The 25,692-nt window shown below is 37.2% G+C and overlaps 1 protein-coding gene across 2 annotated transcripts in view; it reads right to left on the bottom strand.

Annotated features, from left to right (window-relative positions):
• Positions 1 to 8,001: 8,001 nt before the first annotated feature.
• The window catches only part of LOC137423035 (hematopoietically-expressed homeobox protein hhex), a 65,459-nt gene continuing 47,768 nt past the window's right edge, over positions 8,002 to 25,692 (bottom strand). For both annotated transcript variants that reach the window (XM_068109812.2, XM_068109813.2), the window contains exons 3-4: positions 12,361 to 12,411; positions 8,002 to 9,221 (exon numbers count right to left, since the gene is read on the bottom strand). In XM_068109812.2, the coding sequence (XP_067965913.1) occupies positions 9,054 to 9,221; positions 12,361 to 12,411 (219 nt within the window). In that variant the 3' untranslated portion in view covers positions 8,002 to 9,053. The remainder of the gene's footprint in view (positions 9,222 to 12,360; positions 12,412 to 25,692) is intronic.

Raw genomic sequence — 25,692 nt, 5'->3', positions numbered from 1 at the left:
GTGTAATTTCAGGAATTATTAAGTTATATCATTTTACTAACCGGTGCTTGTATGTATAATTTCAGGAATTAAAAAGTTATATCATATTACTAACCGGTGCTTGTATGTGTAATTTCAGGAATTAGAAAGTTATATCATATTACTAACTGGTGCTTGTATGTGTAATTTCAGGAATTATAAAGTTATATCATATTACTAACGAGTGCTTGTATGTGTAATTTCAGGAATTATAAAGTTATATCATATTACTAACCGGTGCTTGAATGTATAATTTCAGAAATTATAAAGTTATATCATATTACTAACTGGTCCTTGTATGTGAAATTTCAGGAATTATAAATTTATATCATATTAATAACCGGTCCTTGTATGTGTAAATTCAGGAATTATAAAGTTATATCATATCACTAACTGGTCCTTGTTTGTGTAATTTCAGGAATTATAAAGTTATATCATATTAATAACCGGTCCTTGTATGTGTAATTTCAGGAATTCTAAAGTTATATCATATTACTAATTGGTTCTTGTATGTGTAATTTCAGGAATTATAAATTTATGTCATATTACTAACCGATCCTTGTGTGTGTAATTTCAGGAATTATAAAGTTATATCATTTTACTAACCGGTCCTTGTATGTGTAATTTTAGGAATTATAACGTTATATCATATTATTAACTGGTGGCTGTTTGTGTAATTTCAGGAATTATAAAGTTATATCATATTACTAACCGGTGCTTGTATGTATAATTTCACGAATTATAAAGTTATATCATATTAATAACCAGTCCTTGTATGTGTAATTTCAGGAATTATTAATTTATTTCATATTACTAACCGGTCCTTGTATGTGTAATTTCAGGAATTATAAAGTTATACCATTATACAAACATGTGCTTGCATATATAATAGGAGGAATTATAAAACTATATAATTTTATTAACAGATGCCTTGCAGATGCAGGAATTTTATATTTTAGTCCTATTGAAAGGGAAAAAATCTGGATAGAGGTTATTTTCACCAATGTTTGTCTGTTTATGAACAGTATATCTCAAAAGGTCGTGGGTGGATTCGGATAAAATTTGGTATACAGGTTGGTGTGTGACAAGGAAGAAATGATTCGATTTTGGTGAAGATCCGGTTCCAGAGACTAGAATTTTTCAAATGATTCTTCAGCATTGAGAGAAAACCTAAAAATAATATATAGCAAATGATATCTCAAAAGGTTGTGGATGGATTCCGATGAAACTTGGTGGATATAGTGGGTGTATGACAAGGAAGAGTGTAGTCCATTTTAATGAAGATCTGTATCCAAATACGAAGTTTTCTTAGTTTTTACAAGTGATGCTTCACCATTGAGAGATGGTGTCAAAAACGATATGACGCCTCAAAAAGCATGATACCTCAAAAAGTTGATGACTTATTACAAAACTTCGTGGATGAGTTTGTTAGTTGACAAGAACAAGCCGATTCGATTTTGGTTCAAGTCTAAATCCAGATTCGGCCGATCAGTGGGATACAAAACATAAACTGTTCAGCCTGGCGGAGGGTATGTTCTCTCCCGAGTGCCATTCTCGTTCAGCTTGGAGTGGGCTTCTCCTGCTACAACTTGTTTAAACATTTGATTTTTATACACCAATCCTTTCCTATGCCATCTCCAGGCGCTGCATCATGTCATTTCCTGGGCACCGAAGGAGGCCCGGCAATGGCGCGTACTGGAAGGGAGTACTTAGTTTTCACTCCCGTTTCTTGTTTGTTTGTTTGTTGTCCGGGCGGTATGTCAACCATCCTTTGAGCTAGGAAGCTGAAATTACATCAACAATAGTGAGCAAGTGCTTTGGCAAAATCGATATTTTTTGTTTTTTGATTAAGCAAGTAATTGATTAGTTACTTCATTATTATCGATTAATTAAATACTTACTTTATCTTCTGGGCATTATCTCAGGCACCTTTTGAGCTAGGAAGCTGATATTTGGACATGGCAATGATCATGTGATTTGGCTGTGAATGCTCTTTTTGATTTATTGATTAATCAATTAATCGATCAATTATTTATTGATTAATCAATTAATTGTTTGATTTTTTCAATTAATTACTTATTTAATTAATTTTAAAACATTTACAGCTTCGGATGCAGCACTGGTGGTTTGGGTATGCATTTAGCCAATTGATTAAGAAAATATTTTTTGATCATTATTTGTTTATTTTAATTATGCAATTAATCAATCAATTATTGTACAATTCTCCCACCTAATACATTCTCTGTGAGCTTCACGGCGGTATTGCTCGGCCCCGAAGGCTCCCCGGCAATGCCGCCTGCCGCCCTGGAGGATATTTATTTATTTGGCATGGGGGCGGTGTACTTTGAATGTATCTGTACTTATATTAAATTTTTATTTTCAAATATTATCAATCTCTGATAGAAATTTCCATAATATGCATTCACATATTATATTGGTGTGAATGAAAATGTATGAATGGTTAAAAGGACTGATACTTTCTCGTTTGCACTAATTACTGAAGGAAAACAAACTTGTTGGATGTGGATTGAAAATAAATCTTTGCAAGAAGGAAACAACTCTGTGAATCACAGGACTGCTTGAGAGGCCATTTTATCTGATAAAGCTCCAGTAGTGCCCTCGAAGCAGCACCAAATTTGCTTTTTTCTTTAATCGGAAAACGACCACTTTGCTGTGTGTCCACTGTTGGAATTGTTTACGTTGAACCAACAACGCGTCAAAATAATCCTCACATTTACCAAATGTATCAACAGACAAACTAATGAACAGTCTGTTTTTCTGAATTAATTTGACAGTACTCCATTATGATAACGTTTTGACTTGTCTTTTTTATTTTTTTATTTATTATTATCTTTTCCCTCGAGTCTTTTTTTTTTTTTTTTTACTCGCCGTTTTCAACTTTTAACCCAAGTCCCGTTTGGGTTCATGCGTGTGCATGAATATGCACACGACAGGTTTCATGCACACATAGTCATATAGTAAGCATACGAGTGATTGAAGCTGTTTCTTGGTGGTTGTGGTTGATGGTTACAATGCGCTTGGGTGGTAATAGAAAGAGTCGATAAAAATTGCTTTGGGAAGGAGTATACCCTTCAACACGTGTTCATACTAAACGTTCAATCATCCTATTAGCTTGTTTGCACAATGCAGTGCATACTTTATTATACGAAAGCCATTTATCCTCATATATGACAGCTGGCTATGGTTAGGCTCAGCAGGAAATGTTGGTTTAATGGTTAAATTTAGGGTTCATGCTTTGGAGGATTTAGGCGAGATTTAGATAGCATGTACCCAAATACATTCTTGGCAAGAGTAAGATTTATTTATTTCATTTTGGGCATACTGAATCACGTGTATCAGTATGAAAGACCATACCCATCTAGACAAGGGCACGTTGGATTCAGGAAAGTCCTCAATACGGTAGGAATCAACATTAATTGATGATTTTTGAACTTTTTATTTCTTGCAGTCACCATATTTTTCATTACAAGCACATTAATGGCGAAGAATAACTCCTCTCACCCCACCCCTATGACACACACGCACACACCCAAATGCAAACACACATACATACATATATACACACACACATACACCCAAATACATACACCCAAATGCAAACACACATACATACATATATACACACACACATACACCCAAATGCAAACACACATACATACATATATACACACACACACATACACCCAAATGCAAACACACATACATACATATATACACACACATACAACGAAATACATACACCCAAATGCAAACACACATACATACATACATATATACACACACACACATACACCCAAATACATGCACCCAAATGCAAACACACATACATAAATACATATATACACATACAGACACAGATACACACACACAGAGACATACACACATACATACATATGCATACACATACATACAATACATATACACACATACACACACACACACACGACACATACACACAAAATACATATACACACATACACACACACACACACGACACATACACACACACACACACACACACACACACACACATACACACAATACACACAACACACACACACACACACATAACACATACACACACACACCTTTTATGTAAGTAACGTGCATGGCAAAACAAAGAGCACAGGATAGTGTATCTTTATTGCATATATTTATTTCTCTCCAAGATCGAGGCTTATGGAACAGCAAGGTGGCAGAGGGCATGAAGTTACAATAAGGCAGTAGGGCAACTATTGTTTGTTTTACAAAAACTTGTCTTGGTTTTTCAGACCTGAAATGGAAGCTGAAACAGCTACAAATGAAAAGACTAGCATGTTTACATTTGAGACAAACAACAAAGATAACATTAAAGACAGAGACGTTGGTCTGCATCGGTGCACAATTTTAAAGAGATCAGGTTTAATCAACTGGGGCTTGACAAAGGTGTGCTAACTACTGTGACACACACAAACTAAAGCTGATGTTTCAGGCATCTTCGTTGGAACTGAAAAGATTTTCTTTGTCCACAATGAAATAAAACCTGCCATAATGGGCAACTTCAGAACTTTAATGAAGGATGTGCTCTTGGATGTTGAAACATATAAGCATAACTGATATGATCTTTGATCTGAACTGATAGCTTTTGATAAATGTTAGCTCTTTCACGAGCCTCGACTCTGTATACAAAAAAAAAAGAAAACAAGTACAGATACATTCAAAGTACACCGCCACCATGCCAAATAATTAAATATCCTACAGCGCGGCATTGCCGGGGCGCCTCTGGCGCCCGGCAATATCGCAGTGCAGCTCATAGAGGCTGCCTTGGGAGGGAGAGGTGTACACGGATTGATTGATTAATTGTATAATTAAAATCAATAAAAGATTATCACAAAATATTTTCTTAATCAATTGTCTAATAGCATAACTAAACCACTAGTGCTTCATCCGAAGATGTATCTTTTAGAAATTTAATTAAATAAGTCATTAATAAAAAAGAATTAATTAATTGATTAATCAATAAACAATTAATAAATTAATCAATAAAGAATGAATCGATGAAATGATTAATCAATAAATCAAAAATATCCTTGATAGCAAAATCACTTGGTCACTGTCACGTCCAAATATTAGCTTCCCAGCTCAAAAGGTGCCTGAGATATTGGCCAAATGCGAAAAAAAAAAAAAAAGATAAATAATGAAAATAAATAAATAATAATCATTAAAAAATTAAATTATTAATCAATTCGGTCACAGAACACAAATTGAACGCCAGACTGTGGTACGAGTCACCCGTCGCCAAAAAGCGCAACGTGATGGCCAGTCTGAGTCCAGGTGCCAGGGCAGGCCTGCTGTCATCGCTCTTCATAATTCTGGGAAGTAGCCGGTCCAGCATCTCACGAAACATGACGGGCTCAATGCGCAGGTAGGACTTGAAATCCCCCCGGGACTCCCTCATGAGTTCCTGCATCAGGGTGTCATAGTGTCCCAGGGTGGAACGCCGCAACAACCAGGGCTTCACCAACACCATTCGTCTTCTTCTCTCCTGACGGGCCCGCTCTTCTTCTAACACTACTATAGCGACTATAATTTCTTCCTGCCGGCGGGCGATCTGCCTCAGTCGTAATCTCCGGTGTGCCAGGCACAGTCTCTGTGGTGGAATCAACGCCATCTTGACGATCACTAAGATGTGTTTCTGCAGAGATTTCCGCCACCACCATTTCATCAGAATCTGTAACTGAATTTTTTTTTTTTTTTTTTTTTAGTAATTAATCGAATAATTAAATAATTAATCGATTAATTGATTAATTCATTAATCAAGAAATCAAAAATATCCTTGATAGCCACATCACTTGGTCACTCATGTCCAAATATTAGCTTCCGAGCTCAAAAGGTGCCTGAGATATTGGCCAAATGAGAAAGAAAATAAATAAATGATTAATAATGAAAATAAATAAATAATAGTCATTAAAAATTAAATTATTAATCAATTCGGTCAGAGAACACATAAACCACCACCATTTCATCAGAATCTGTAAGAAAAAAAAAAAATCGTCATTAATCGAATAATTAAATAATTTATCGATTAATTGATTAATTAATAAATCAATAAATCAAAAATATCCTTGATAGCCACATCACTTGGTCACTCCTGTCCAAATATCAGCTTCCTAACTCAAAAGGTGCCTGGGTTAATGGTCAAAAGAGAAATGAAATTTAATTAATTAAATAAGTACTTAATTAATCGCTAATAATTAAATAACTCATCAATTAATTGATTAATCAAAAAACAAAAAATACCGTTTTGACAAAGGACTTGCTCACTATTGTGCCGAAATTTCAGCTTCCTAGCTCAAAGGATGGCTGAGATATCGCCCGGACAAACAAACAAACAAACAAGAAAGGAAGAAAGCAAGAAAACAAACAACCAGAGTGAAAACTGAGTACTCTCTTTCAGCGTGCGTCACTGCCGAGCCCCCTTCGGTGCCCAGCAATGACGATTTGCAATGCCTGGGGATGGCATAGGAAAGGAGCGGTGTACAAAAGTATGCATTACATCCATAAGGCTGAAAATGAATAATCCAATTATCAGCTTGTCCTCTGATACGAGCAGGAGATGGGGTTTTGCAATCACTTCTGTCTGTCTGTCTGTGAGTCTTCTCGGGCCATAACGCTTTTTTACCATTTGAGCTATTGTCATAAAATTTTCACCAAAGCTTTATTATGATAATATGGAGAAGGGGAATTAAATTATTTGTCTAAAGGTCAAAGGTCAGAATCACAAAATCAACAATTTTCATCCAATTGACCTGAAATTTAAATTTACCATTTGAGTTTTGTCATCAATTTTTCAACAAAGCTGTAATAGGATAAAATGGAGAAGACAAATTAATCATTTTGTCAAAAAGGTCAAGAGATTAAAGGTCAGCATCACCTAAAATCATCATTTTCAACCAATTGACATGAAATTTCATTTTATCATTTGAGTTTTGTAATCAAATTTTCAAAAACACTTTATTATGAGAAGAAGGCAAATTAATAATTTGGTCAAAAGTTCAAATGGTCAAAGGTCAGCGTCACATAAAATCACCAATTTTCACCCGATTGACCTGGAATATAAAGAATTTGCATATTGGGTCACTGAATTGTTTTACTAATGAAAAGGTAGGTGTCGATTGTTTTGTTTTTTTTAGATCAAAAGGTCGAAGGTCAAAGTTGCATAAAATCATCAATTTTCAACCAATTGACCGGAAATTTCATCTATCATTTGAGTTTTGTAATCAAATTTAATAAAAAGCTTTATTATGAGAATATGGCAAATTAATAATTTGGTCAAAAGTTCAAATGGTCAAAGGTCAGCGTCACATAAAATCACCAATTTTCACCCGATTGACCTGGAATATAAAGAATTTGCATATTGGGTCACTGTATTGTTTAACTAATGAAAAGGTAGGTGTCGATTGTTTTTTTTTTAGATCAAAAGGTCGAAGGTCAAGGTTGCATAAAATCATCAATTTTCATCCAATTGACCTGAAATTTTAAGAATTTGCAATTGGGTCACAGAATTGGTTGACCAATCAAGAGCTAGACGTTAATTTTTTTTACATCTAAAGTTCAAAGGTCAAAGCTGCATAAAATCATCAATTTTCATTTTGTATCTTTTAAAAAAAGTATTATGTATATGTCTAAAAATACAAAATATTTGTATTTTGAGAAAACAGAAGAAGAAGAAGAAGACGTCTGAATACAAACGGACGCGGACAGGCTTTGCATTTTCAGATGCTTTCTAGTTTTACGTCTTAATCATCATTTACATTCGTAGGAATTTTAATGGCATTGGTAATCATTTAATATCACTTACACAGGATGGGGAGACTACTTCATTTATAATGCTCGTTCAACCACAAAAAAAAAACATGATTACACTGACCGAGGGATTACACTGACCGCCACAAAGGGCAATTTGCCATATCACCACTGAAATAAGATTACTATGTGTGTTTATTCATTGTTATCATGAACCCATACAGCAAGGTCACCACAATGCGCTGCTCAATAAGTCATACTGCAAAGCATGTCATAAATAAATATTTCAGAAACATCACACAAATGACTGAAATCATAAATGGACAATTGATATGATGGTTTAGCTTTATTCATATCATCAATGTACTGACATCAGATCAGCACAAGCCGATACCCAAGTTGTCATTAACAGTTAAAATGTAACTGTCGTGAGACATAAAAACTGTATATTACAGCATACACTGAACAGGTATCAAAAGACACTTTATCATGAAACATAAGATTGATTACACAGCAATACAAACAACAAACTCTATATCTGTTCTATATTCCTTTTTACAAAGCTGAATACCATATTTTTCAGCTTTTGGAAAGACTTTTAAACATTCTCTAATTAAAATCAGAACAACTGAATTTATCATTCGATATCATACATTGCAGATTAAATTTCATTTCATGATGTTTATTTTTGTTTATATTTCGAATGTTTTGAACCACAGTTAAAAATCTTTAAAACATATTTATCTGAAGTATATTGTGGATTAGTAACATTTATAAAATAGTGTAAACATACTTACATATATCTTAATGCATATAAGTCATATTTAAGGGAGAAAATAATAAATGTTGATTTTTTTCAATAATTTGATATCTCTATGAATGTAGTACAAACATAAACACCAATAGCTAAATAGAAAACTGTATAAAGTTACTTCAGTATAATGCTTGAATAATGGGTAGACAGCAGAATGTACAATATCTGACAGGAAAAGTTTTTCCAAGTTGTTGTTTAACCAAACTTCTCCCCCAGAAGTTTAGTGCTTGGTTCACATTTGCAGTCATTATAAAGTCCTTTATAACACAATGCTGCTTGCCTTAATCTTGTCTCTCTTAATATGTACATTGTGGAGGGGAACAAAAAACGATTACAAATAAAACCTGTGTGTTTCTACAATGGCAAAATCCCCTCGGAAAAACTCGTTCCTCTTTGAAAGAGCACTTTCCTCAAACTAATCTGTGGCATCAACTTCCACTTCACTGCAATCACTGCAGGACACAGGACTATGAGAGCATCCATCTGATAGGGAGCTCACCAGGTCCGGGCCATCCGTCTGCAGTGGCAATGCCCCTTGTGATCGCTGTTCAGGTATACCACCTTTTTCCTCCATCGGGAGTTCCTGATGGGAAATGCATAATTACAGAGTATTAAAATGAAAAATTACAGCACTCGTTGTAAGTCCGATATGATGTCATAAAGTGTGCCATCTCTAAAGTGGATGCTAATCTTGGTGTCTGGTCTGCTAACATGAACAGGTGAACATTAACAATCCTACGGAGTATTTTGGCCAAGAATAAGTGTGTAATGGCTGGCAGCATGGCTAAGATCAAAATTCCTGGTCTGGCTACTGCTGGGAAGGCAATGGCAATACATACAGTTTAATTGCCATGAGGCTTTTGCGACAACACTGAGCCTGCCTTAGGCAGAACAGGAGAAATCGCACCGAGAGAGAGAGAGAGAGAGAGAGAGAGAGAGAGAGAGAGAGAGAGAGATATACAGTGAAAAATAAGAAAAAAAGAAAAAGAGAAAGAAAGAGAAAGGGAGAAAGAGAGAAAGAAAAAGAAAAATACAAGGAAAATAAGAAGAAAAAGAGAAAATATAAAAGAAAAAGACAAAAAAAAAGAAAGAGAAAGAAAAAGAAAAATAAAGAGAAAAAAGAAAAAGAAAAGAAGAAAGAGAAAGGGAGAAAGAGAGAAAGAAAAAGAAAAATACAAGGAAAATAAGAAGAAAAAGAGAAAATATAAAAGAAAAAGACAAAAAAAAAGAAAGGGAAAGAAAAAGAAAAATAAAGAGAAAAAAGAAAAAGAAGAATAAAAAGACGAAAGAGAAAGGGAGAAAGAGAGAAAGAAAAAGAAAAATACAAGGAAAATAAGAAGAAAAAGAGAAAAAGTAAAAGAAAAAGAGTAAAAGTAAAAGACAAAAAAAGGAAGGGAAAGAAAAAGAAAAATAAAGAGAAAAAGGGAAAGAAAAAGAAAAAGAAAGAGGAAAGAAAAAGACAAAGACAGACGGACATTTACAGCTCCAAGCCTTACCAAAATACCACCATTAAATGCACAATGTTCCGATAATTTTGAGAGATAGTTGGCTCATCAATACATCTTGCCTCCACTGCTGTAAAGAATATTAAACATAGTGAGGATCAATTATGGCAGGAGAAATAAAGTGTGTTGGTAAGGTTTTCAAAGTCTGCTTTATGTAAGCTTATTTATGTTATTAAATTATTGGTGGAGGCATATAGTGATGGAGGTTAGAGGTATGATTGTGGATCGTCTTTATGGTCAGGTATGATCGCTTGGAGCTGTTTGGATAGCCGAGGTATGCGCACTCACCTCAGAGCTGCTTCGCCTGGTTTTGAATATCCGACCAGTTATTAAATGTCATCTTGGTGTTTTCCAGGTTGGGCAAGGTATCATTTCATGGGCCGTTTGGTGTGTGGGGTTATTTCCTGGGCTGTTTTACTTTGAGACGCTGGCTGAATAGGTGGGGTTATTGTGCCTGGTTTGGAAGATGTTTCTCTGAAGGCCTTCGATTCTTCATGAACAGTGGCATCTGATGATTTGTTGATGCCAGCGAGTACCTCTAGATTGGTGGACACATTTTCTTTTTCTCCTGTTCAGTCTCTTGATTAATTAGCAAGTGAGACTGCAGATTTGGCCGATTGTGCGTTTCCTGATGTGTAGTTGTTGTTGTTGTATAGCCCCGGACAGTTCTCTCAAACAAGCCCGCCGCATGGAGACAACCCCATCAATCTCCCAGGAACGACCCAGAGATCCCCCACATCCAGGATGGTGTACCTCCGCCTTCAAGAAGTCAGAGCCATGACAGAGTTAAAGAAAGAGAGAAAGAAAGAGAGAGAGAGAAGAGACAAGAGGGAAAGGGCCGGTCCATGGGACCGATCGGCACTCTGGTAGTGACCGTGCTGCCCTGCTAAATCAGGGCAGCCGGAAATAATGCGGAAGATTTGATGCCTGACTTGCATTGGGGGGGGGGGGGGGGTACAACCACCGCGAAGAGGCGTCCCCGATAGTTGTTCTGATGTGTAGTTGGATGAGTTGGTGGGTGAAGTGGTGACGGCATGATCTGTTTCTCTTCTGGAGGAATTTAAGAGTATGGAGTTAGTGTTAGCTATGGATTTTCCTGGCATTTGTGTGGATGAGGTGCTTTCCTTCAGCTTCAGTATTCTGTAGGTGTCGGCAAGGATATATATTGGGACTGGGGTGGTCCTTGGGATTTGACCTTTGTCATACCTACTGCTCTATCATCTGTTATCAACAATTACTCCATTGAGCTTTGGATAAGACCTTGAGCAGTTCTACATTTTTTCAGGAATGACTTGGAACACTGGAGGATGTCCAGTCTTCGGGTGACTTTGGAGGCCAGCTTGGTGGATTGGTCGGCCCAGGTGGGTTAATGGCCGATGGTGTGGTCTAGGAGTTCAAAAGACTGAACCACTTCTAGTGGCTGACAATGGAAATAGATAACTGGGTTTTTGGGAAAGGGACAAAAAGATAGGTGGGAAAGAGCCAAAAGAGCCGATGCACTCAACTGAAGATCCGGCCGGTTCAGGTATGCTTAGAGGTGTGTTTTTAATTTGTATCCGGTCCATTTGACAATGTCACCTTTGACTTCCACCTGTCTTCAATTTAAGTTGAACCACACCATTGCAAGTCATCTTTACCTCCACCACTGAAGGTGGACAGAGGTTATGTTTTCACCCTCCCTGTTTGTCTGTTTGTGAGGAGGATATCTCAAAAAAAAAGTGGATGGATTCGGATGAAACTTGGTGGACAGGTAGGCTGTCTGACAATAGACCAATTGATTATATTTTGGTGAAGATGATTTGGATATGAGATTTTATTGAGTTTTTTTATGTGATTCTTCGTAATTGAGAGGTAGGGCCAAAAACGATACATAGCACAATATTACAAAAGTTGTGGATGAGTTATGACAAAATTTGGTGGATGAGTTGGGTAGGTGACAAGAACAAGCCGATTAGATTTTGGTTCAGGTGCGGATGCAAATCCGGCCTTGCAGCGGGATACAATACGTAAACTGTTCAGCCTGGCAGAGGTGTGTGATGTATCGAGTGCCATTCTAGTTGTGTTATGTTAGCATGAGGATAGTTGTGGGAGTGTGATAAATTGAGTCAATTAACGATGAGGTAATGAAGAGGAAGTGGAAGCACAGGAGAAATAAACAAGGTGAGGCACGTCACAAAACGATGCATATTCAGGTAGAGCTTTTGTCAGTTTTCTCACCTGCTTCAGCCGACGCCATTTCGCCCTGCGGTTCTGAAACCAGGTCTTGACCTACACCCACAGCATAGAAGACGTCATTACGAAAGGAAATACAACGAATCTTAAAGCAGAAAGAAGCCATGAGGTCCATCAAGCGTGCACAATAATTCCAACATCTTAGTACTCCCCCATTCATACCAATAGCAGATCCAGACCCCTGATTTAGAGTAGAGCCCAAGGTGCAAACAGCGCAGGTCGCGCGGAGTATGAGCTGTCACCGGCTAACATTTAGCAATCCACTGTAGAACAATTGTAGGGGCCAAGGGGACAAAGCCCCCAGAAAGCTCTGACATTTAAGTGGTTTGGAGAGAAAAACCAGGATAAATTACATCGGAACATATACCATAAGATAACAAATATTGATTGTTGTCACAAAACTTCGGTATGTCCTAAATGTAGTTATACGATCTCAACGAAACTTTCCAGGGAGACTGAGGGTCACACGACGGAGGTTGTAGCAATTTTATTTCCCGCCCCCCCCCCACCCCCTCACCAAGGGGGGTTTCCATCTTGGACAAACGCCATGTGAAGGTGTATAGCTCCTCACCACATACAAGGCTTTCATCTGCAGATCAATGGAATACTGTTCCCCCCTGTGGGCCGGTGCTCCTGCCTCACACCTAGCTCGGCTTCACGCTGTTGAAACCAAAGCTTTCAGAATCATTGGATTCTCCTGCGATGAAGTTAACTCCGAGGGCCTTTCACTCACTCACCGCAGGCAGGTAGGTGGTCTTTCTGTCTTCTACCGACTCCGCTCCGGCCTTGTTCCCCCAGCTCTGTCTGTGCTTTGTCCCCCAAATATCCCTACAGGTCGCACAAGATCTGCCAGTAACCCTCTTATGGTTAAACTGCCAAAGTCTAGGCTCTCTGCTCACCTTCACTCCTTCATTCCTCTTTTCTACCGTCTCTGGAACAAACTCCCCCACTCTCTTCAATCCCACTCCTCCCTCCAGGTCTTTAAAACAGCTGTTCACCACCGTCTCTTATCTTCCCCCATCCAAAACCTTCATCTTTTCTATCCCCATTAATTCACCCCAAATCCACTTTTTTGAAATACCAACTTCTTTCCTGGAAGTCCTTGCAGTGTCCATGAGTTTTATACTTCCTCCTCCCCCCAAGCCCTCTCCCTCCCACAGCTCTCCCGATGTCCTTGCTCTCAAATGTTGTGTTTGTGTGCTTCCCCTTCTCTCCCCATCTTGTCTACCGCTCCCTCTTTTTATATATTTTGTGTGTCTGTTTGATTTTTTGTGTGATGAATGTTAGCTCTTTCACGAGCCTCGATCCTGTATACAAAAATAAAATATATATATATATAGATGGCTCATCATGGCGTTTTTCCAAGGCTGCTTCGAATACCAAAAGTAATAAGAAAGAGCAATCAGAGATTGCAGACCCTCGCCAGGACTTGTATGTATAATTTGAGAAGTGTCTGTGTGTTTTACTTCTATGCTCTCCTGAAATGCTGGATGGAAACAATTGAAAACTGGTGGTTGTATTACAGGGTGTGCTCGGGAAGGTTTTATACCATGGATAAATCCCAAGGTTTAGGGTAGGGGAGGGGACAAATTATTTATGTAAATGTGTATCATATAGTGACACTATCGGTGTAAGGATGTATACCCTATTCAAACCTTTACCAGATTCAAACCTTTACCCGATTCAAACCTTTACCAGATTCAAACCTTTACCAGATTCAAACCTTTACCAGATTCAAACCTTTACCAGATTCAAACCTTTACCAGATTCAAACCTTTACCAGATTCAAACCTTTACCAGATTCAAACCTTTACCAGATTCAAACCTTTACCAGATTCAAACCTTTACCAGATTCAAACCTTTACCAGATTCAAACCTTTACCAGATTCAAACCTTTACCAGATTCAAACCTTTACCAGATTCAAACCTTTACCAGATTCAAACCTTTACCAGATTCAAACCTTTACCAGATTCAAACCTTTACCAGATTCAAACCTTTACCAGATTCAAACCTTTACCAGATTCAAACCTTTACCCTATTCAAACCTTTACCAGATTCAAACCTTTACCAGATTCAAACCTTTACCAGATTCAAACCTTTACCAGATTCAAACCTTTACCAGATTCAAACCTTTACCAGATTCAAACCTTTACCAGATTCAAACCTTTACCAGATTCAAACCTTTACCAGATTCAAACCTTTACCAGATTCAAACCTTTACCAGATTCAAACCTTTACCAGATTCAAACCTTTACCAGATTCAAACCTTTACCAGATTCAAACCTTTACATGATTCAAACGTTTACCCTATTCAAACCTTTACATGATTCAAACGTTTACCCTATTCAAACCTTTACATGATTCAAACGTTTACCCTATTCAAACCTTTACATGATTCAAACGTTTACCCTATTCAAACCTTTACATGATTCAAACCTTTACCCGATTCAAAGCTTTACATGATTCAAACGTTTACCCTATTCAAACCTTTACCCTATTCAAACCTTTACCCGATTCGAACCTTTACCCTATTCAAACCTTTACCCTATTCAAACCTTTACATGATTCAAACGTTTACCCTATTCAAACCTTTACCCTATTCAAACCTTTACCCGATTCAAACCTTTACCCGATTCGAACCTTTACCCTATTCAAACCTTTACCCGATTCAAACCTTTACATGATTCAAACGTTTACCCTATTCAAACCTTTACCCTATTCAAACCTTTACCCGATTCAAACCTTTACCAGATTCAAACCTTTACCAGATTCAAACCTTTACCAGATTCAAACCTTTACATGATTCAAACCTTTACCCGATTCAAAGCTTTACATGATTCAAACCTTTACATGATTCACACGTTTACCAGATTCAAACCTTTACATGATTCAAACGTTTACGAGATTCAAACCTTTACATGATTCAAACGTTTACCCTATTCAAACCTTTACATGATTCAAACGTTTACCCTATTCAAACCTTTACATGATTCAAACGTTTACCCTATTCAAACCTTTACCCTATTCAAACCTTTACCCTATTCAAACCTTAACCCGATTCAAACCTTTACCCTATTCAAACCTTTACCCTATTCAAACCTTTACCCTATTCAAACCTTTATCCGATTCAAACGTTTACCCTGTTCAAACCTTTACCCCATTCAAACCTTTACCCTATTCAAACCTTTACCCGATTCAAACCTTTACCCTATTCAAACCTTTACCCTATTCAAACCTTTATCCGATTCAAACCTTTACCCTATTCAAACCTTTACCCTATTCAAACCTTTACCCTATTCAAACCTTTACCCTATTCAAACCTTTGCCCTATTCAAAACTTTACCCTATTCAAACCTTTACCCTATTCAAACCTTTACCCGATTCAAACCTTTATCCGATTCAAACCTTTACCCTATTCAAACCTTTGCCCTATTCAAACCTTTACCCTATTCAAACCTTTACCCGATTCAAACCTTTACCCGATTCAAACCTTTGCCCTATTCAAACCTTTACCCGATTCAAACCTTTGCCCTATTCAAACCTTTACCCTATTCAAACCTTTACCCGATTCAAACCTTTACCCGATTCAAACCTTTACCCTATTCAAACCTTTCCCCTATTCAAACCTTTACCAGATTCAAACCTTTACCCGATTCAAACGTTTACCCTATTCAAACCTTTACCCTATTCAAACCTTTACCCAATTCAAACCTTTACCCGATTCAAACCTTTACCCTATTCAAACCTTTACCCTATTCAAACCTTTATCCGATTCAAACCTTTACCCTATTCAAACCTTTACCCTATTCAAACCTTTACCCTATTCAAACCTTTGCCCTATTCAAACCTTTACCCTATTCAAACCTTTACCCTATTCAAACCTTTACCCGATTCAAACCTTTATCCGATTCAAACCTTTACCCTATTCAAACCTTTGCCCTATTCAAACCTTTACCCTATTCAAACCTTTATCCGATTCAAACCTTTACCCTATTCAAACCTTTACCCTATTCAAACCTTTCCCCTATTCAAACCTTTACCCTATTCAAACCTTTACCCGATTCGAACCTTTACCCTATTCAAACCTTTACCCTATTCAAACCTTTGCCCTATTCAAACCTTTACCCTATTCAAACCTTTACCCTATTCAAACCTTTACCCGATTCAAACCTTTATCCGATTCAAACCTTTACCCTATTCAAACCTTTGCCCTATTCAAACCTTTACCCTATTCAAACCTTTATCCGATTCAAACCTTTACCCTATTCAAACCTTTACCCTATTCAAACCTTTCCCCTATTCAAACCTTTACCCTATTCAAACCTTTACCAGATTCAAACCTTTACCAGATTCAAACCTTTACCAGATTCAAACCTTTACCCGATTCAAACCTTTACCCGATTCAAACCTTTACCCGATTCAAACCTTTACCCTTTTCAAACCTTTACCCGATTCAAAGCTTTACATGATTCAAACGTTTACCCTATTCAAACCTTTACATGATTCAAACGTTTACCCTATTCAAACCTTTACCCTATTCAAACCTTTACCCGATTCAAACCTTTACCCGATTCGAACCTTTACCCTATTCAAACCTTTACCCTATTCAAACCTTTACCCTATTCAAACCTTTACCCTATTCAAACCTTTACCCTATTCAAACCTTTACCCGATTCAAACCTTTACCCGATTCAAACCTTTACCCTTTTCAAACCTTTACCCGATTCAAACCTTTACCCTATTCAAACCTTTACCCGATTCAAACCTTTACCCTATTCAAACCTTTACCCTATTCAAACCTTTACCCGATTCAAACCTTACCCTATTCAAACCTTTACCCTATTCAAACCTTCACCCTATTCAAACCTTTACCCAATTCAAACCTTTACCCAATTCAAACCTTTACCCTATTCAAACCTTTACCCTATTCAAACCTTTACCCAATTCAAACCTTTACCCGATTCAAACCTTTACCCTATTCAAACCTTTACCCTATTCAAACCTTTACCCTATTCAAACCTTTACCCGATTCGAACCTTTACCCTATTCAAACCTTCACCCTATTCAAACCTTTACCCTATTCAAACCTTTACCCTATTCAAACCTTGACCCGATTCAAACCTTTACCCGATTCAAACCTTTATCCGATTCAAACCTTTACCCTATTCAAACCTTTGCCCTATTCAAACCTTTACCCTATTCAAACCTTTATCCGATTCAAACCTTTACCCTATTCAAACCTTTACCCTATTCAAACCTTTCCCCTATTCAAACCTTTACCCTATTCAAACCTTTACCAGATTCAAACCTTTACCAGATTCAAACCTTTACCAGATTCAAACCTTTACCCGATTCAAACCTTTACCCGATTCAAACCTTTACCCGATTCAAACCTTTACCCTTTTCAAACCTTTACCCGATTCAAAGCTTTACATGATTCAAACGTTTACCCTATTCAAACCTTTACATGATTCAAACGTTTACCCTATTCAAACCTTTACCCTATTCAAACCTTTACCCGATTCAAACCTTTACCCGATTCGAACCTTTACCCTATTCAAACCTTTACCCTATTCAAACCTTTACCCTATTCAAACCTTTACCCTATTCAAACCTTTACCCTATTCAAACCTTTACCCGATTCAAACCTTTACCAGATTCAAACCTTTACCCTTTTCAAACCTTTACCCGATTCAAACCTTTACCCTATTCAAACCTTTACCCGATTCAAACCTTTACCCTATTCAAACCTTTACCCTATTCAAACCTTTACCCGATTCAAACCTTACCCTATTCAAACCTTTACCCTATTCAAACCTTCACCCTATTCAAACCTTTACCCAATTCAAACCTTTACCCAATTCAAACCTTTACCCTATTCAAACCTTTACCCTATTCAAACCTTTACCCAATTCAAACCTTTACCCGATTCAAACCTTTACCCTATTCAAACCTTTACCCTATTCAAACCTTTACCCTATTCAAACCTTTACCCGATTCGAACCTTTACCCTATTCAAACCTTCACCCTATTCAAACCTTTACCCTATTCAAACCTTTACCCTATTCAAACCTTGACCCGATTCAAACCTTTACCCTATTCAAACCTTTACCCTGTTCAAACCTTTACCCTATTCAAACCTTTACCCTATTCAAACCTTTACCCTATTCAAACCTTTACCCGATTCAAACCTTTACCCGATTCGAACCTTTACCCTATTCGATCCTTTACCCTATTCAAACGTTTACCCTATTCAAACCTTTACCCGATTCGAACATTTACCCGATTCGAACCTTTAGCCTATTCAATCCTTTACCCTATTCAAACCTTTACCCTGTTCAAACCTTTACCCTATTCAAACCTTTACCCTGTTCAAACCTTTACCCTATTCAAACCTTTACCCTATTCAAACCTTTACCCTATTCAAACCTTTACCCTGTTCAAACCTTTACCCGATTCGAACCTTTAGCCTATTCAAACCTTTACCCTATTCAAACGTTTACCCTATTCAAACCTTTACCCGATTCGAACATTTACCCGATTCGAACCTTTAGCCTATTCAATCCTTTACCCTATTCAAACCTTTACCCTATTCAAACCTTTACCCTATTCAAACCTTTACCCTAATCAAACCTTTACCCGATTCAAACCTTTACCCGATTCGAACCTTTAGCCTATTCAATCCTTTACCCTATTCAAACGTTTACCCTATTCAAACCTTTACCCTATTCAAACCTTTACCCGATTCAAACCTTTACCCGATTCGAACCTTTAGCCGATTCAATCCTTTACCCTATTCAAACATTTACGCTATTCAAACCTTTACCCTATTCAAACGTTTACCCTATTCAAACCTTTACCCTATTCAAACCTTTACCCAATTCAAACTTTTACCCGATTCAAACCTTTACCCGATTCAAACCTTTTCCCGATTCAAACCTTTACCCGATTCAAACCTTTACCCTATTCAAACCTTTACCCTATTCAAACCTTTACCCTATTCAAACCTTTACCCTAATCAAACCTTTACCCTATTCAAACCTTTACCCTATTCAAACCTTTACCCGATTCAAACCTTTACCCGATTCAAACCTTTACCCTATTCAAACCTTTACCCTATTCAAACCGTTACCCTATTCAAACCTTTACCCTATTCAAACCTTTACCCTATTCAAACCTTTACCCTATTCAATCATTTACCCTATTCAAATCTTTACCCTATTCAAACCTTTACCCGATTCAAACCTTTACCCTATTCAAACCTTTACCCTATTCAAACGTTTACCCTATTCAAACTTTTACCCGATTCAAACCTTTTCCCAATTCAAACCTTTACCCTATTCAAACCTTTACCCTATTCAAACCTTTACCCTATTCAAACCTTTACCCTATTCAAACCTTCACCCAATTCAAACCTTTACCCTATTCAAACCTTTACCCGATTCAAACCTTTACCCGATTCAAACCTTTACCCTTTTCAAACCTTTACCCGATTCAAACCTTTACCCTATTCAAACCTTTACCCTATTCAAACCTTTACCCTATTCAAACCTTCACCCAATTCAAACCTTTACCCTATTCAAACCTTTACCCGATTCAAACCTTTACCCGATTCAAACCTTTACCCTTTTCAAACCTTTACCCGATTCAAACCTTTACCCTATTCAAACCTTTATCCGATTCAAACCTTTACCCTATTCAAACCTTTGCCCTATTCAAACCTTTACCCTATTCAAACCTTTATCCGATTCAAACCTTTACCCTATTCAAACCTTTACCCTATTCAAACCTTTACCCTATTCAAACCTTTCCCCTATTCAAACCTTTACCCTATTCAAACCTTTACCCGATTCGAACCTTTACCCTATTCAAACCTTTACCCTATTCAAACCTTTGCCCTATTCAAACCTTTACCCTATTCAAACCTTTACCCTATTCAAACCTTTACCCGATTCAAACCTTTATCCGATTCAAACCTTTACCCTATTCAAACCTTTGCCCTATTCAAACCTTTACCCTATTCAAACCTTTATCCGATTCAAACCTTTACCCTATTCAAACCTTTACCCTATTCAAACCTTTCCCCTATTCAAACCTTTACCCTATTCAAACCTTTACCAGATTCAAACCTTTACCAGATTCAAACCTTTACCAGATTCAAACCTTTACCCGATTCAAACCTTTACCCGATTCAAACCTTTACCTGATTCAAACCTTTACCCTTTTCAAACCTTTACCCGATTCAAAGCTTTACATGATTCAAACGTTTACCCTATTCAAACCTTTACATGATTCAAACGTTTACCCTATTCAAACCTTTACCCTATTCAAACCTTTACCCGATTCAAACCTTTACCCGATTCGAACCTTTACCCTATTCGAACCTTTACCCTATTCAAACCTTTACCCTATTCAAACCTTTACCCTATTCAAACCTTTACCCTATTCAAACCTTTACCCGATTCAAACCTTTACCCGATTCAAACCTTTACCCTTTTCAAACCTTTACCCGATTCAAACCTTTACCCTATTCAAACCTTTACCCGATTCAAACCTTTACCCTATTCAAACCTTTACCCTATTCAAACCTTTACCCGATTCAAACCTTACCCTATTCAAACCTTTACCCTATTCAAACCTTCACCCTATTCAAACCTTTACCCAATTCAAACCTTTACCCAATTCAAACCTTTACCCTATTCAAACCTTTACCCTATTCAAACCTTTACCCAATTCAAACCTTTACCCGATTCAAACCTTTACCCTATTCAAACCTTTACCCTATTCAAACCTTTACCCTTTTCAAACCTTTACCCGATTCGAACCTTTACCCTATTCAAACCTTCACCCTATTCAAACCTTTACCCTATTCAAACCTTTACCCTATTCAAACCTTGACCCGATTCAAACCTTTACCCTATTCAAACCTTTACCCTGTTCAAACCTTTACCCTATTCAAACCTTTACCCTATTCAAACCTTTACCCTATTCAAACCTTTACCCGATTCAAACCTTTACCCGATTCGAACCTTTACCCTATTCGATCCTTTACCCTTTTCAAACCTTTACCCTATTCAAACCTTTACCCTATTCAAACCTTTACCCGATTCAAACCTTTATCCGATTCAAACCTTTACCCTATTCAAACCTTTACCCGATTCGAACCTTTACCCGATTCAAACCTTTACCCTATTCAAACCTTTACCCTATTCAAACCTTTACCCTATTCAAACCTTTACCCGATTCGAACCTTTACCCTATTCAAACCTTTACCCTATTATAACCTTTACCCTTTTCAAACCTTTACCCTATTCAAACCTTTACCCTATTCAAACGTTTACCCGATTCAACCCTTTACCCGATTCAAACCTTTACCCTATTCAAACCTTTACCCTATTCGAACCTTTACCCGATTCGAACCTTTGCCCGATTCGAACCTTTACCCGATTCGAACCTTTACCCTATTCAAACGTTTACCCTATTCAAACCTTTACCCGATTCGAACATTTACCCGATTCGAACCTTTAGCCTATTCAATCCTTTACCCTATTCAAACCTTTACCCTATTCAAACCTTTACCCTAATCAAACCTTTACCCGATTCAAACCTTTACCCGATTCGAACCTTTAGCCTATTCAATCCTTTACCCTTTACCCTATTCAAACCTTTACCCTATTCAAACCTTTACCCTAATCAAACCTTTACCCGATTCAAACCTTTCCCCGATTCGAACCTTTAGCCTATTCAATCCTTTACCCTTTACCCTATTCAAACCTTTACCCTATTCAAACCTTTACCCTAATCAAACCTTTACCCTATTCAAATGTTTACCCTATTCAAACCTTTACCCTATTCAAACCTTTACCCAATTCAAACTTTTACCCGATTCAAACCTTTACCCGATTCAAACCTCTTCCCGATTCAAACCTTTACCCGATTCAAACCTTTACCCTATTCAAACCTTTACCCTATTCAAACCTTTACCCTATTCAAACCTTTACCCTATTCAAACCTTTACCCTAATCAAACCTTTACCCGATTCAAACCTTTACCCGATTCGAACCTTTAGCCTATTCAATCCTTTACCCTATTCAAACGTTTACCCTATTCAAACCTTTACCCTATTCAAACCTTTACCCGATTCAAACCTTTACCCGATTCGAACCTTTAGCCTATTCAATCCTTTACCCTATTCAAACATTTACCCTATTCAAACCTTTACCCTATTCAAACGTTTACCCTATTCAAACCTTTACCCTATTCAAACCTTTACCCAATTCAAACTTTTACCCGATTCAAACCTTTACCCGATTCAAACCTTTTCCCGATTCAAACCTTTACCCGATTCAAACCTTTACCCTATTCAAACCTTTACCCTATTCAAACCTTTACCCTATTCAAACCTTTACCCTAATCAAACCTTTACCCTATTCAAACCTTTACCCTATTCAAACCTTTACCCAATTCAAACCTTTACCCGATTCAAACCTTTACCCTATTCAAACCTTTACCCTATTCAAACCGTTACCCTATTCAAACCTTTACCCTATTCAAACCTTTACCCTATTCAAACCTTTACCCTATTCAATCATTTACCCTATTCAAATCTTTACCCTATTCAAACCTTTACCTGATTCAAACCTTTACCCTATTCAAACCTTTACCCTATTCAAACGTTTACCCTATTCAAACTTTTACCCGATTCAAACCTTTTCCCAATTCAAACCTTTACCCTATTCAAACCTTTACCCTATTCAAACCTTTACCCTATTCAAACCTTTACCCTATTCAAACCTTCACCCTATTCAAACCTTTACCCTATTCAAACCTTTACCCGATTCAAACCTTTACCCGATTCAAACCTTTACCCTATTCAAACCTTTACCCTATTCAAACCTTTACCCTATTCAAACCTTTACCCTATTCAAACCTTTACCCTATTCAAACCTTTACCCTATTCAATCATTTACCCTATTCAAATCTTTACCCTATTCAAACCTTTACCCTATTCAATCCCTTACCCTATTCAAACCTTTACCCTATTCAAACCTTTACCCTATTCAAACCTTTACCCTATTCAAACCTTTACCCGATTCAAACCTTTACCCGATTCAAACCTTTACCCTATTCAAACCTTTACCCTATTCAAACCTTTACCCTATTCAAACCTTTACCCTATTCAAACCTTTACCCTATTCAAACCTTTACCCTATTCAATCATTTACCCTATTCAAATCTTTACCCTATTCAAACCTTTACCCGATTCAAACCTTTACCCGATTCAAACCTTTACCCTATTCAAACCTTTACCCGATTCAAACCTTTACCCTATTCAAACCTTTACCCGATTCAAACCTTTATCCTATTCAAACCTTTACCCTATTCAAACCTTTACCCTATTCAATCATTTACCCTATTCAAATCTTTAACCTATTCAAACCTTTACCCGATTCAAACCTTTACCCGATTCAAACCTTTACCCTATTCAAACCTTTACCCGATTCAAACCTTTACCCTATTCAAACCTTTACCCTATTCAAACCTTTACATGATTCAAACCTTTACCCTATTCAAACCTTTACCCGATTCAAACCTTTACCGATTCAAACCTTTACCCTATTCAAACCTTTACCCTATTCGAACCTTTACCCGATTCGAACCTTTGCCCGATTCGAACCTTTACCCGATTCGAACCTTTACCCGATTCGAACCTTTAGCCTATTCAAACCTTTACCCTATTCAAACGTTTACCCTATTCAAACCTTTACCCGATTCGAACATTTACCCGATTCGAACCTTTAGCCTATTCAATCCTTTACCCTATTCAAACCTTTACCCTATTCAAACCTTTACCCTATTCAAACCTTTACCCTAATCAAACCTTTACCCGATTCAAACCTTTACCCGATTCGAACCTTTAGCCTATTCAATCCTTTACCCTATTCAAACGTTTACCCTATTCAAACCTTTACCCTATTCAAACCTTTACCCGATTCAAACCTTTACCCGATTCGAACCTTTAGCCGATTCAATCCTTTACCCTATTCAAACATTTACGCTATTCAAACCTTTACCCTATTCAAACGTTTACCCTATTCAAACCTTTACCCTATTCAAACCTTTACCCAATTCAAACTTTTACCCGATTCAAACCTTTACCCGATTCAAACCTTTTCCCGATTCAAACCTTTACCCGATTCAAACCTTTACCCTATTCAAACCTTTACCCTATTCAAACCTTTACCCTATTCAAACCTTTACCCTAATCAAACCTTTACCCTATTCAAACCTTTACCCTATTCAAACCTTTACCCGATTCAAACCTTTACCCGATTCAAACCTTTACCCTATTCAAACCTTTACCCTATTCAAACCGTTACCCTATTCAAACCTTTAGCCTATTCAAACCTTTACCCTATTCAAACCTTTACCCTATTCAATCATTTACCCTATTCAAATCTTTACCCTATTCAAACCTTTACCCGATTCAAACCTTTACCCTATTCAAACCTTTACCCTATTCAAACGTTTACCCTATTCAAACTTTTACCCGATTCAAACCTTTTCCCAATTCAAACCTTTACCCTATTCAAACCTTTACCCTATTCAAACCTTTACCCTATTCAAACCTTTACCCTATTCAAACCTTTACCCTATTCAAACCTTCACCCAATTCAAACCTTTACCCTATTCAAACCTTTACCCGATTCAAACCTTTACCCGATTCAAACCTTTACCCTATTCAAACCTTTACCCTATTCAAACCTTTACCCTATTCAAACCTTTACCCTATTCAAACCTTTACCCTATTCAAACCTTTACCCTATTCAATCATTTACCCTATTCAAATCTTTACCCTATTCAAACCTTTACCCTATTCAATCCTTTACCCTATTCAAACCTTTACCCTATTCAAACCTTTACCCTATTCAAACCTTTACCCTATTCAAACCTTTACCCGATTCAAACCTTTACCCGATTCAAACCTTTACCCTATTCAAACCTTTACCCTATTCAAACCTTTACCCTATTCAAACCTTTACCCTATTCAAACCTTTACCCTATTCAAACCTTTACCCTATTCAATCATTTACCCTATTCAAATCTTTACCCTATTCAAACCTTTACCCGATTCAAACCTTTACCCGATTCAAACCTTTACCCTATTCAAACCTTTACCCGATTCAAACCTTTACCCTATTCAAACCTTTACCCGATTCAAACCTTTATCCTATTCAAACCTTTACCCTATTCAAACCTTTACCCGATTCAAACCTTTACCCGATTCAAACCTTTACCCTATTCAAACCTTTACA

Source organism: Myxine glutinosa, chromosome 3, assembly GCF_964187855.1.
Source record: "Myxine glutinosa chromosome 3, kmMyxGlut1.1, whole genome shotgun sequence".
NCBI lineage: Eukaryota > Metazoa > Chordata > Myxini > Myxiniformes > Myxinidae > Myxine > Myxine glutinosa.
The sequence above is the reverse complement of the archived record's forward strand: the minus strand, read 5'-3'. Positions and strand labels throughout refer to the sequence as shown.